The sequence below is a fragment of the Micrasema longulum genome, unplaced genomic scaffold (assembly GCF_059751315.1).
Source record: "Micrasema longulum isolate JH-2025_06_02 unplaced genomic scaffold, ASM5975131v1 h1tg000147l, whole genome shotgun sequence".
Taxonomy (NCBI): Eukaryota; Metazoa; Arthropoda; class Insecta; order Trichoptera; family Brachycentridae; genus Micrasema; species Micrasema longulum.
In genome coordinates this window covers 496,353-510,875 of record NW_028277353.1, presented here as the reverse complement: position 1 = coordinate 510,875, position 14,523 = coordinate 496,353, and the positions used below count along the sequence as shown (strand labels likewise).

General features: G+C 34.2%; 1 protein-coding gene across 2 annotated transcripts in view; it reads right to left on the bottom strand.

Annotated features, from left to right (window-relative positions):
• wb (wing blister) overlaps positions 1-14,523 on the bottom strand; it is a 484,046-nt gene that overhangs the window by 6,707 nt on the left and 462,816 nt on the right. For both annotated transcript variants that reach the window (XM_088242593.1, XM_088242594.1), the window contains 22 exons: positions 13,893-14,123; positions 12,880-13,197; positions 12,459-12,655; positions 11,545-11,803; positions 10,581-10,752; positions 9,749-9,985; positions 8,199-8,710; positions 7,650-8,125; positions 7,316-7,566; positions 5,460-5,756; positions 5,212-5,378; positions 4,808-5,121; positions 4,456-4,734; positions 4,193-4,367; positions 3,947-4,109; positions 2,810-3,066; positions 2,085-2,346; positions 1,672-2,008; positions 1,434-1,587; positions 1,188-1,349; positions 825-1,106; positions 383-685 (listed from right to left, as the gene is read on the bottom strand). In XM_088242593.1, coding sequence (XP_088098719.1) covers positions 383-685; positions 825-1,106; positions 1,188-1,349; positions 1,434-1,587; positions 1,672-2,008; positions 2,085-2,346; positions 2,810-3,066; positions 3,947-4,109; positions 4,193-4,367; positions 4,456-4,734; positions 4,808-5,121; positions 5,212-5,378; positions 5,460-5,756; positions 7,316-7,566; positions 7,650-8,125; positions 8,199-8,710; positions 9,749-9,985; positions 10,581-10,752; positions 11,545-11,803; positions 12,459-12,655; positions 12,880-13,197; positions 13,893-14,123 — 5,805 coding nt within the window. The remainder of the gene's footprint in view (positions 1-382; positions 686-824; positions 1,107-1,187; positions 1,350-1,433; positions 1,588-1,671; positions 2,009-2,084; positions 2,347-2,809; positions 3,067-3,946; positions 4,110-4,192; positions 4,368-4,455; positions 4,735-4,807; positions 5,122-5,211; positions 5,379-5,459; positions 5,757-7,315; positions 7,567-7,649; positions 8,126-8,198; positions 8,711-9,748; positions 9,986-10,580; positions 10,753-11,544; positions 11,804-12,458; positions 12,656-12,879; positions 13,198-13,892; positions 14,124-14,523) is intronic.

Below are 14,523 nucleotides of genomic sequence, written 5' to 3'. Positions count from 1 at the left end.
GCAAGACAGTGACAGGAAAATAATGTTCGAATTCCTAATAAATGAATAGGGTGGGTGTTGTAATAATTGGACATGCTACAGTATTGGGATACTCTAAATCTACAAAAATAAATAAATGTAATGCATTAATTTTAAGAAAAAACACACCAAAAAAGAGTCTTTTTATGGTGGAGATAAACTTTTACGTTCACTTAATTTAAATCTTAATTTAGTATCCAATTACTATAGCGCCCACCTTGCTCCCTACGTTGCATTTACAATCGAATAGGAGAGTGTAAAACAAAAATAAAAAACAGAATGAGGATATGTATTATATATCCTAAATATACATATTATGTAACAAAAAAAAGAAATGTTTTTGTGAAAATAAACATAATCTTACCTTAGCATTGTTAAGCTCCAGTGAGAGTGCTGGAGTATTAACATTATTTGTGTGAGCAATACTCAGTAGAATACCATTCATTTCAACAGTCCTGAATTCCAATTGTAGTTCAAGATGAGAGCCAATAACAAACTGTCTCTTGTAAATAGCGTACGCGTCTCCAGGGAAATAGGAGCCCCGTTCTATAGTAGGGAAACATTGTCCTACGTTTTGGTGTAATGCAGCATCCTTAACCAGATCTTCTGGTTTTCCATTTATTGTTAGTCTTCTGATACATCCCTTAAAACCTTCCATTTTCAACATCTGAAATCATGGAAAAATAAATTAATGTACTAGGAATACAGGTGAAAATAGATTAATGCGGAATAAGAGACTCAAAGGGATTGTAAACAGTGAGCTGTGTTAGATGTGCCACATACATTTATTTTTATTAAGAACTTACATGATCTGGAATATTCAGGGTAACAGATTTATCTGGTAATCCTCCAACATAAAGCACATTACTCAGGGATATGATTTTAGGCATTCTCGCCAGTGCGCTTCTTGGTCCAACTGTTACTGTAAGCCTCCTCTGTGAAGACCGGACAATTACATGGTGCCACATTCCATCATTACTAACTAATGGTATTGACAATTCCATTTTCCGTCTGCCTTTCATTGTTAGCGTTACTTTGCCGTCCTTCAAGTAAACTGTTATTAAATGGCGTTGCTTTTCTTTTGTACCCTGAGGAGAGAAAATTTTGATATTTTCAAACAATTCATGATGCTGGAAATGAAGAATAAAAAAACATGCATTTGTACTTACGGGAGTCAAAAATAGGAGTCCATTGGGATAAAAAGTCCTGAAATCAAATTCTAATAGAAAATCTTGATGCCATATATTTCTTCTGGTGAGATGTACTTGCGCGTAGCTATTAGAAACATCACCGAATTTAACTGCACCAGGTTCTAACGTATATGTATAAACCTATTAAATAAAAATATTAAAATTATTTATGGAATTCCATAAAATATTTATAGATATATTATAAAAAAATTAATAGTATTATACCTTGTGACATCCTTTTGATGTTCTATTAACATCAGATTCTGACTGTTGCATATTTATTAAATTAGCTCCAACTTCGTATATTTCTCCCATTTGAGGACCGAGTCTTCCAATTAGAGCGTGATTCATAGATACCACATTCTGAATTGAAATTACACTAAAATTTAAAGAAAACAACATGAAATACAGAAATTTACAAATGCCATTTTGATTATTCGAGTTAGGTAATTGACACACTTACGTTCCATCAAATACAATATCTTTGATAGCCCCTCGGAGAGAAATAGTTGATGCGATGTGTTGATCTGTCACATCGGTTTCATTGAGGTGCTCGGGTACTCCGCCGAGGAACAGTCCTCCACTTCCATCGCTGTTTAAAGATTGAGGAATGGCGTGGACAATCACAGAGCCAGGAGGTAATGTTCCTGTGGCTTGTGGAACATCATCGATGAACAATTCGACGCGCCGATTCTTCTTGACAACACTGAGTGCATGGAACTGACCATCGTTTAGAGCGGTGCTGTTAGAGACTAACTTAAGGTCGCCTTTACCGGCATTCATTAGAAGGTGAACTTGGCCTAGAAATATTGAAAACTATCAGTAATACTTTGTTAAATAGAAAGAAAACATTCTGATTATCCGAATACAACTCACCATTAACAAGTGAAAAAGAATAGAAACCATCATTATTATGAGGATTTTCTTCTATGCTAAATATATCTGATTCTGTTGTGTAAGCATAATCAGAAACAACTTCGTTAGATTTGGTAAAGTGATAATGCTTTGGGGCAGAGAGCAAGAGGAAAGCATTCGGCTGTAGTGTACGGAACATAAATCCAAGGTGGCTTTTCCTGCGAAGTGTGTGTCCATTCAACTCTAGGTATCCATCTCCATAAAATCCAACTGATGTGAGGGGCTAAAAAAAACCCATTAAAATTAAATATGAAAAGAGCTATAGATTAACATTTAAAGGCAAATACATTTATATTTAAAAGTACGAGCAGCGTCGGATCCAACAGAATCTAGTGCCCCGTCACTTATTGTAAAAGGATGGGAAATGTCCGTTTAAATAATAATTCATATGAACATAAAACTCGCTGGTTCTTTGTGCCAACTAAACCTATGGTAAGTCTGGCTCTGAGTATGAGACAGACATTTACAGGTCGCAGTGACGTCAGCAGCTTGCATAGCACTGAACCCCACCACCAAGAATAAGAATGAGACAGATAGACATCTGCCATTCCATAGTTCTGTGGTGGATTTTGTCAATATTTTAAGCACTTGTGTTATTTTTTTTGTATGTTATTTTATTATGTGCTATAAGCTATTAGGGATGTCTTATCTTAACACAGGGTGGTACAATAATTCCAATAAAATACCTTCTCTTCGCACGAACTTTCTACTCCATAGTGTACAGTGGTGTCCAGAGGATTATAGCCTTCTTGGTCGATGGTGAGGTCTCCCAGGCAGCCCAGGAAGGGTGGGGGGAGGGAGCGCACGATGGAGGGAGGCCTCCACAGGGGAGGAGTTCCCCCTAGGAGGTACTCACTGTTAGTCAGGTCAGGAATAGAAGTAGAGTGGATCACAGGGGGGTTGGGTGAGCCCAGTTGCTCATATCCGTCAACCTTAAGACTTCCTGCATATTCAAAATTTCAAATTATTGTTACATAAAAGATAGATAGGTATCTCATCTTTTTTCAAGCCTATATGTATATTTATATATGCTTCACAAAAACTAACGGATGGCAGAATTAAAAAAAAAAGGGTGTTAAAACATAGGCAGAATGGTGAATGTTACAGTGTGCAAAGTGATCACTTGAACCAGCCCTGCCAATGCTTAGACTTTCTCAAAAAAATTCTCCACCGGCATTGAAAATATTTATAAATATGAATAAAGCGATAATTATTGATATAAAACAAATAAATTCAAACTAAAAAAGGATGACTAAAAAAGGCACATAACTTGTGCTTCTAAAAATTAGTTTTTACATTTTTTTTATGAGTTAATGAGTATCTTATAACTTTAGTTCGCCAAAGAAAAAAAGGCTATCTTAGGTTATTTTTTTATAAGTGTATACATACAAACTGATTATCTCCAAGTTTTAAAAATTAGTGCCAAACTAAAAATTATTTTTATAAAAGTAAGTTTTCAACAAAATTTATAAAATTGTTGTATTTTTTATGAATATAATAACATACTAAAAACATATGTTTTTAATAAGAAATATCCACCTCAAAAATTGTTCACAGAATCGACAAATGGGTAGATTTAATGGGGTTCGTACAAATATAACGTGCCTAGGGTTCAACCAATGGCATAAGGGATTTTTTCCACCGCTAGATAATGAAGGTTTTTTTAATCTCCACTTACAATATGTTTAGCTTTACAACAATATTGAATATTTTTTTACTATAGTATTGCTCAACCTACGCATATTTTTTTCACAAGGTTTATAGAGAGATATTTTTAATTTAGATTCTAAATCAGTTATGGGTAAGATTAATTTTCAAAATACCTTTTTCGATTTTCCTCTTAATAAATACTCTCGCTGCTTGAACTTGCACAAACTTGCCAGTGTTGTATTTTTCAGTTGTATTTATTTCTAAACGGGAGTCTCCTGAATAGTCAATCCTAAACATCACACGACCTTCTCGCAATTGGAGAGAAACTGATCTATTCTGTAAAAATGTAAAAAATGATATTATGTGCAAAATGTAATATCCAACTTTTGCATTTAATGATAAATCGAAGTGTGACTTACATTGGTTGAATCTACAGCCAAAAACAATAAGGCGTTTTCATCGTATGTCCTAAAGGTGAGAAGAATGCTGAATTGATTTTTATTGAATGGTCGAACATCAGATCTAGTCAGAACAGAATAACCAGCTCCATTCCAATAATACATATTTTGTTCCGATATTTTAATTTCTTCCGCACTGAAAATTTCATACATACGTTAGCATAAGATACCGCAAATTAGTGTTGATACAAAGTTTAGCAATTGTAACATCATTGTAAAGTTACCCTTCAATGCATCCGGCGCATGCATTCTTATTTGGTTGCGAATGGAAGTTCCAGAGCCCTATTTGCTTTCCATTGTAAGATAATTGGTGGAGGCATCCCGAAAGACCGATGTCTCGAGCATTCGTGCCAAGACCCCCGATCCAAGCTAGATCCCCCGGCTTCACATCCAAGATCCCCCAAGTTGGGGAACTTGTGTTGGAGGCAGGAACTTGAGCGGTAAATGCTGATTCTGCAGATGTTACAACTTTTCGAACCCAAAGTTTTCCAATATTCCAAACTCTGAAAAATAAAAACATACGGTAATTCTCATTCTTATAATTTTTTATTACGAAGAGGTAGTAATTAAAATTACCTATCTGCGTCTATTCTGTACCAGCTGTAGTCAGATCCTGGATCTCTGTAAGTCTCTAAAATCTCAGGGTGAGTTATATAGGCTGTGTTGCCTCCGACATTCCAAGAAAACCTGATCTTTCTATTGACTAGTTCCAGCTTTACAAAGTCTCCGTTAATAGTGCTCGGTAGATGAAAAAGAACAGAATCTTGAGAACTTTCCAGAGTAAGTGAAATAGAAGCAGAGAGGTGAGTTGTTGTAGAAGGTGCTAAATTTGTTAATTTGTATGAACGGAGACAACCATGATTCGATGTTGATTTAAGAGACACTTGAATCTGAAATAAGAAGTAAAAATATCATGAAATTAGTTTATAACTAGTAAAAATAATATGTTATCAGAGAATAGTATGTATTTATTTTCTTACACCATCAGCAGCATGCTTAGCTCTTTGTATTTGATCTCGCAAGCGTTGTATTTTTTCTGCTAAAGTGGAATTGGACTTTTTCACCTCTGCTTCACGAAGATGCAGGGCATCTGTAAGGCTCAGCGCTAGTTCACTGGCTCGTCTAATGTTTCCTCTTAGTAATGAAACTATAAAATACAATCGTTATATTTCTTCAAAGCATATTACATATTGTTATTTCGTTCAAGGAAGAATAAAATCATAATTACCTTTTTCTTCAGCCCCACCTATTTTGTCATCTCCATTACTTTGAAGATCTTGCAGTTTCATTCTTAATTTATATAATGCATCTTTGTGAATATTATCAGCTTCTTTATAAAGAGCTCTCATATTTTCATACACTCTGTCAGATTTATTATTCGCCACTGCTAAGTGGCCATCAACGTTTATTTTGCTTAAATTGCTACTGAGAACATATAAGTCTTTATCTTTCCAAGCAATACCCCTTATTGCTACTCTGATTCTTTCAACTTTTTGCCTTGATTTCTCCAACTCTGCAGACATTTCTAAGAAAAAATACATGCACATTTATGAATGTAAAAAATAAGTCAAATGTATTGTTTAAACAGATAATAAATCAAATACATTATTTATTTATTTAGAACTTCAAGTACAAAGAATAAGTACTTTGGTGGACTTATTGCTAAAAGCAATATCTCTCAGCCGACCAAAAAACAGACTGGTCAAAAGAAGAGTTGGTCGAAATTTTGTACTAAAAAACCATAAATATATATCAAAAGATACATACATAAAATTAAAAAAACCTGTTAATTAAAACTTACAGGCGTTTATTTATTTGGGAGATAAGGCTTGCATCCCATTACATATCAACTTTTTTTTAAAAGTACATTAAGTTATATATATTAAATGATGAGGGATGTGGAATCAGATAATGAGTTTGGAAGGAGAGAGAAAGAGGAACCAAGGAAAGAAAAGGGGATAAAAATTTATATTTTTAAAAAACCAGTGAAAATTCAAGGAGTTCAGGATTCTGGAGATATATAATAATGTTTCAGGCGTTTCTTGAAAGTACATTTTTTATATGAAGGGGTAACTCATTCCAAAGTCTAGCAGCTTGAACGAAAAAGGAATAGCTGAAAAATGATGTGCTATGTCGAAGAATGGAAAGTGTTCTCTCCTGGGAAGAGCGAAGCGAAAGACCATGATCAGAAAGGTAAATGAAATTCATTAAAAATGAAGCCGCTTGAGTTCGGAGCGAAAGGGTCATACTTGTTGAGATTGAAAATAAAGCGGATGAATAGATTCTGCAAACGCCCCGGACGATCTATGAGTTCCGTATTGGCATTAAAATAGCAAATATTAGCATAGCACAGAGAAGACAAAATACTTTGATGGTGATGATTGGGTCAGATTTTTTTTGGTTGAGAAAATTCTGCAGTCTTTTCAGTGAATGGAAGGTGCGATAAAACTTCTTTGGTCAATCACTAAGGTAGGAAAAGTTGAGAAATTTCGAAAGGAGATTTGTCTATGGCTACTAATTATAATCGCCTGGAATTTTTTTGGATTGATCAGTAAGCCGTTATCTTTGGACTAAAAAGAAATCAAATTTAGATCTGATTTTAGTGTTTTAATAGCATTACTGATATTTTCTACATCAGTATGCAAGTAAATCTGAAGATCATCGGCATAGAGATGAAACTAACTGTCTAAATGTAAAGATAGTGAATTTATGAAGATGGAGAATAGAAGTGGAGACAGTACACTACCCCGAGGAACTCCTGTGCTAAGGTTGTTAAATTTTGATGCCTTGTTTGCCAGTATCACGCTCTGAATTCTCCCATTTAAGGAAGAGGAAAACTATTTTCAGACTGGAAGTGAAAAATTTAGAGAACCGAGATGTGTAAGAAGGATATCAAAATTAACAGAATTAAAAGTGCTGTTGAAATCCGTTAGAGTTGGAATCGTGACTTTCTTACCATTCATAGCTTGTCTTATCTTGTCTGTTAATTTTGTAAGAGCAGTCAGAACAGAATCACACTTAGAATCTGATTCTGGCAAAAAATGATTAATAAGTTTAATTATATTCAGGTATTTCAATTCTTACCTTTTACTTTGAGATTCTGTTGTATAGCTGACTCCAAGTGTTTTGTGGAATTTTGTTTAGAAATTTCTGATGCTTCCAGAATAGAATGTTTCCCCGAGGCATCACTTGTAAATGCCTTTTTAGCAACTTCAGCCGCCTCAAGCGCTTGGATGGATACATCCCGTGCATCTTTTATTCCTTGGACAATATCTTTATAAGCTGATGATGCTGTTACAGCGGAATCGGCACTCACTCGAGTTTCAGTAAAAAGACTAAAATATTCACACAGTAATATAGAAAATTTACCCATCAAAAATTTAAGTCAGTAAAAAATTTTGATGCAATTATTACTTACTTTTTAAATGATGTTGCCATAGATGTTAAATTATTAGCGTGTTTCATTGCGGGTTCTAAATACTTTTCGAGGTATTCAGGATTGATTCTATCTAATATTCCTTCCTTTTCATTAGTTTCATTCCCCAAGTGAACTAAAAGTGGTCCCAGGTGTTTCAGATTTAAAATGTCATCTTCGCACTCTTGTAAAAGCACTATAGACTCTTGATTTAAATTTTGATCCTGAAGTTTTTCCATATCGCTAAAAATAGCTTTACTTTGAACATTTTTCTCAGTGATTTTATTGTACCTATCTTTGAACCTTTTGATGGCGAATTCCACTTCATCGATAGTATCCCAAGCTTTTTCTTTCAACTGTATTATCTCGTCAGTTTTGTTGTGCCAGACATCAAACCTATTATTCAGCTCATCGATCTTGTTCTCATGATCTTTTAATTTGTAGACATACTCATAAATTATAGTTGATTGCAGATTTGTCTGAAAAATATTGTGCGTTTAATACATGTTAATGCAAAAATCTAGACTAAGGCAGAATAAATGTGATACTTACTTTATCGAATATTTCATCAGCATTGTGTATAAAATCTGACAAGTTCAGCTCCTTAATTTTCTTCAGCATATGTTTTGCTTCTTTCACAGCTTTATTTATATTTATATGCTTATCAGAGCGACTGAAGTATTCCAATTCGTTAATTTTATTTTCCATTTTTTTTCGAAGGCTCATGAGATCATCAAATAACAAATTCGCATCCTGTCGAAGTTCACACGCTTCGGAGGCAGTTGTATTCCATTTATTGGTCAATGGTGAACTTATACGAAGTAATTCGTCACTCCGATGTTTCATGTGCTTAAATGGATTTTCAGGTAATGAAATGATTTTGTGAATTCCTGACATCGTAACTTTGAGTTGCATTTGTATGTCGTACGTTTTATTAGTGAGAGCATACAGAGCTAACCAGGGTTTAGGAATTGATGTATTTTTAATATGTTCAGTGTCTCTTGTCAGTTCATATGACATCAGCTCTATTGTGTCAAGCAATGTTTGACTACAGTTGTCACATGCTAAAAAAAATATCGGGATTATTTAAAAAAAAAACGATTATATTGCTTTAGTATCTATAAATTTTTTTCTTCCGTTTTTTGTTTTGACCATAAACTCTTTCACATTTAAAAAAAAAAACAAATCAACACCGCTTCTCTAACTACACCTATTTGAGCATAGGGCATTGAATTAGTACTCCGATTGTAGCAAATCTGGATTATTTTTGTTACATGAAAGTTAAGGTAATCAGCGGCGTCGTAGCTAGGGGCTGGCCAGGCGGGCGGCTGTCAGGGGCGCACTTTGCAGACTCACAGCATACTTTTCTCTTTCTTTTTGCGCTAAATTCAAATCTATCCTAATTATGACGCTGGTGATCAGTCTTACGCAAGTCTAGGAACAATGAAATATTGCAGTGTAAAACCACCTTTAAACCGATATTTCATATCGACTTTTTCAGGATGCAAACCCAAGACCTCAAGTACTGTAGCCGAATGTGCTATCTACTTCACTACAAGGTGGAATCTCCACTTGATTTCTTTTTTCAGAATTAATACTTAAGAGTAGCCATAAAGTCAAAAACACTCAACACGGGTTCCGATTCTATTTCTAACAGAACTGTATTCTTCATCCTCCCAGACGCGGACCAAAAAAATGAATGATTGCTTAACACAATATGTTACATTCTCCATTTTGCCTGTGTTTGATCCATTATTTTTGATTCTTTCACGATTGATTTAAAAAAAAAAATATTGCATCCTTATAATTAACCCAAATATTTTGTAGTTTTTAGTTATGGTGATTTAGTTGGGGCAGAGTAGGGTTTGAACCTCGGACCACTGATCTGTGAGTTCACGACCCTAGCCATGGGAACACAATCTGATCTTTTATAGTTGATATTAACAAGTTCGTGTTTATTTTTAAAAACACAAATTTAGCTAAAATAACTTCAATGTTGTTGACTGGTTTCAGAGCACAACCTGTTTTTAGTCATGGTGCTATCAACTAAAAAAAAGGAAAACAGTTATTGTATAATGTAAAAATGTATTATGATCACTTACGAATACAGGTAGAAGATTGAAGATAGTGTCTGGGGGTAGTACACATATTGCAGCGCATCCCCGTTACGTTGGGTAGGCAGGGGCACTGGCCCGAGGTGGGGTGGCAGGGCGCGGGTCTGCCGTACGTACCCCTCTCCCCGACGGTCCCCCGCGCGTCGCACTCGCAGCGCCGGCACTTTCCGTCGTCTCCCTGCCACCAGCCCACTGCGCAGGTGGAACAGTCTGCCCCTGTGTACCCTGGAAACAAAATTATTTCTAATTTTGACCGCACCACGACAATGCGCGCCCGCATGTCTCTCGCCTAACCGAGGATTTAATCGAAAATTTTGGCTGGGATCTCGTTGAACAGGCTCTGTACAGCCCTGATCTTGCACCGAGTGACCACTTATTTCCAAAATTAAAGCAACAACTGGGTGGACAACGTTTCGAGACTGATGAAAGAGTGCAGGAAGCGGTCACCAAATTCCTCCACGGACTGGCAGCGCACTTCTTTGAAGCTGGATTCCAAAAGTGGATTAGTCATCAACAAAAATGCGTTGAAAAATCTGGTGATTATGTTGAAAAATAGTTAAGAAATTAAGACTGTTTCATGTTCATGTTCCAATGGAAAAAGTGAAATTTCAAAATGGCATGCATAATGTTAAGTTTAATCAATTTGGGTTAATGAGATCAAAGTTTTTTTTTCCTCAATCTTGGATATTTTGTGGTGTTAGTCACATTATAGTTTGCATTACCCAAAACCTTTATTGTATTCATCACATAGAAATTAAAAATTCAACGTAATCAACAGTAAATTAAGTCCTTATCGTTTCTAAATCATAAATGAACTAACCATCTCTACAATGACATTGTACGCGATTTGGATGAACATTACAAGCAACGGCATTATTTCTGGCCGAGTGTGGGCATGGACAAGCTAGGCAACCTTCTCTATCTGTTGGCTGTCCATAGTATCCCTCTCCACACCGCTCACATTTAGGTCCTCCGGTAAATTCTCTGCAATTCTGAAAATACAAAAAAAGGATGAGATAAAGATAGTACATGCACTGAGGTAATTAAATAGAGATGATGCAAAGCAGAGAACGATATTTTTGAAATTATGTTCCAAAAAATGAGCATTTTCATGTGAACATTACTGTGCAAAACGAGTAGAGTAAAAAAAACTAACTGTTTATGCCAGTTTACTGTGAATTCAAAGCCATATGTCGTGCCTTTGTATACTGCTTCACGTTTACTGACTACAAGTTAGGTTCCGGAAGATTGGATGTAACACAAGATGGGTGCTTAGTGCTGCATCTAGTGCATACATATATATCAATGGGTAGGTACATGCATAATCAAAAAATTATTTCTAAATATAACTGTAAATTATAGTACACAAAGAATAAAATAATAATCACACCTGCATAATATTATTGTCATGTATATTTTATTATTATGTAGGTCAATAGTTGGGTAAATCTTTGTCAATAAGTTTATTTTCAATACATTACTCATTTTCATACATTTTTGGTAAAATAAAGAGCATTTTTGAGAGTGAGCTTAAAAAGGGATTATTTCCTATACTAGGTACCTAAGATATATATTTTTTTGACACTTTAATGGGTGCATAAAAATAATTCGACAAGTGTAATAAAACATTTTGTAGAAAACTCTGAAGAATATAAAATCAACATAAATTAAATGCTTAGCATCAAATTTCTGATTAGTACATGGAAATAAAAACAATGTTTTTGAATGTTATGTGTGTTTGCGTTAAGTAAAATTGATAAATTAATAAGACTGCTAAAACATACCGTACAATATCCTGTATCTTTGTCACAAGTTTCAGATCTGCTACTGCACTGACATGGCTCAGCTTTTCCAATGAGTTGAGTAGGGAACATTTCTGTTTTACCAATGGTCTGATACTTTGGAATGAAAAATCCAATGGAAGCATCTTGACACGATGTGGAATTATATTCTCTTGGACAGGAACAAAGTTCTACACTTGAAGCAAGGTATGATGGATGTCCTTGAACTGGAATCGCAGTATCCATAATCACATCAGATAAGCTGAAACATGTATGAAATCAGTGCAAATCATTAGAAAGATTTTAATGCTTTAAGAAAGAATAGTAGATTTTAGTATGTGATAAGAAGTTCATTACAGAATACAATTATGTATGTATCTAAAATACCATTTTTTTTAATTGAAATATTAGTTATTAGGGTTGTACCAATAAGTTGTGAATCTGCAGCAACAAAGGTTTGTATATCTATAGAATGTGAGAGGACTATGAACATTTGAATACATTTTTTAACTATATATATATTATTATACTTTATAAAGGCAACACATAATTAAATCATTTATGTAAAAATCTCTTCACAAAAGTATTAAAAAACATATTTTTGATTTTTTTAAAAATAAAAATTGATATTCATGATACTAAAGCATAGTTTTAAAATTTAATATAACACATTTAAAAAATACATCTGCTGATAATGGGTCAAAAATATGTTATATCTTTTAATCTTGGTAATCGTCAACACTAGCAGATGAAAAATATTTAAGGCTACATAATATAATACATATCTCTGTAAAAACTGTATTTTGCTAGGGGTTGGAAATTAAAACATGGTATTTTATTTCTCACTTACACCGGATTCAGTGGTTTGTTACAGGAACTTTACATACATTATATTAATAAAGAATATATTAACTTACCTTGCTTCTATAGGACTAGAGTAATGAGTTCCTCTGATGTATATGGCATCGACATGCTGAAGAGCAATCATCATTGTAGGTCGGTTGACTTCAAGTCTGGAACTCAAGTTATCGGATGCCGGAGTCAACGGATTCCTTAACTTCCAAAGAGATTCATGAAATCTTACTTCATATTGATTATTGTCGGTTGAATGTTGCTAGAACATTATAAATGAGATTTATCAAACAATACTTATTCTATTAATATACATATAAAGCGTTTACTTTGTGGTCAAACATTTTGCTACAAAGAGATGGGTAAGCCTCGAAAAGTCGGTAAGTGGTTACATACAATTATTTAATAACACTTAGTTTTTATTCTAATGGAACATTTTATACATTATTGAAGAATTAAAAAATATTTATGATACAATTAAGTTACCTCATAGTACTCTAAAACAAGTAATCCCTGAGCGTGCAACTGAACCAATGGATATTGCCTCAAAATCGAAGAAGATATTTTTTCTGTCAATCCAAGGCTGTCAATTTTGAATTTTAGAAATCCTCCATATGAAGTGACTCTATCGCCTAAAAATTTTGTAGGAAGTTCCCAATATAGAGGATATGCTAAATCAAAATTGGTTCCGATGGTTACATTTCCTGTTGTATCTGGGATAACTGTAATTCCATTTGTCACATTTAAATCTAAATTCAGATTCTCGGCATACAAATTTATTGGCGCTTCTCCAATATTTGATATCTGCAAGAGTAACATTAAAATGATTAAATATATACATTTTAAAAGATGCAGAACGGTTTTTTGTTTCAGATTCACTACTCTTCTTTACCAATAGCTATTTTCACAAAAAAAACATCTTAATTAAAATAAAGAAAATACCCAGGGTATGTTTAATATTACTTTTAAGGTGATTCTAAATGATAATATAAAACTAATTATTCATATGTAGATGGTGCTTTTATTTCTTTTTATTGAAAAATGCCACTTTTAGGTTTATTTTCAAAAAAAAATTTACAAAACTTGGTTTGTGGAAACTTTATCCTATATTAATTGTAACAAACCATAACAATATAATTTTGGTCCTTTTCACAAAATGGTGTGCAAAACAAAAAATAATTTTTTTTTTTTTGTTTTGTACTTTCTTTAAATAACTTTCTTCTTTTTACTGAATTGGTGATTTATACAGTACATAAAATTAATGAAACATAACTAACATATAAAAGGATAATTACGGCGGCCTCCGTGGTGTAGTGGTCAAAACGCTTGACTCACACACGAAAGGTTCTGGGCTCGATTCCCGGTGAGAACACAAAAATTAAAATGTGTGTTTTCTCAAGCCTGGGTGTTCTGTGATGTAATTCACCACTGTAATTGGGCGTCCTGGCCTGTTGTGGTGCAAAAATAAATAACATAAAATAAAAATAAAAAATAATTACCGTTATGAAACTGACAGGAGAGTCGTCGGACAACTGATCGATGTCTTGATTTGGCTTGATGTAAATGACTCGAGGTGTGTTCAGCCTGAGAAGTCCCCAAGTGAGTCCTGCCTGGGTGCAGTGTGAACTCCGGCCAAAGCAGAAGCATTGGGTACATCCTGAAGGACTTTCAGCCGATAAACCAAATGTTCCATCTTTGCACTGGTCACATTGGTGTCCGACAACATTGAGCTGTCAAAGCAGAAACGATTCAATCAGCAAGAAAGATGTCTTGTTTTGAGAAATAATAAGTGGGACCTTAATCAAATGAACACGGAGTTATATTACACAGGTGTGTATTTTTTATATCTAGTTTGTCATTTTACACTATACGCATAGAATTAAGAATAGTCAAGAAGGTAGAATCATATTTGAATACACCGGACTGTGTCCAAAAATTCTCCCACTATGCCCCACTTTCACCGCGCGCATTCGTGATGTCGCCGCGTAATGTTGCACGATGGGAAGAAATATAATCATAACACAAATGTAAGGTAAAAAAAAAGCAATCTGTTAATTTCTCTAAAATTTTATTGTGCACGTAAAAATATTGAATGAAACAACAGAGTAGATAAGTAAAGGGTCATTTAAT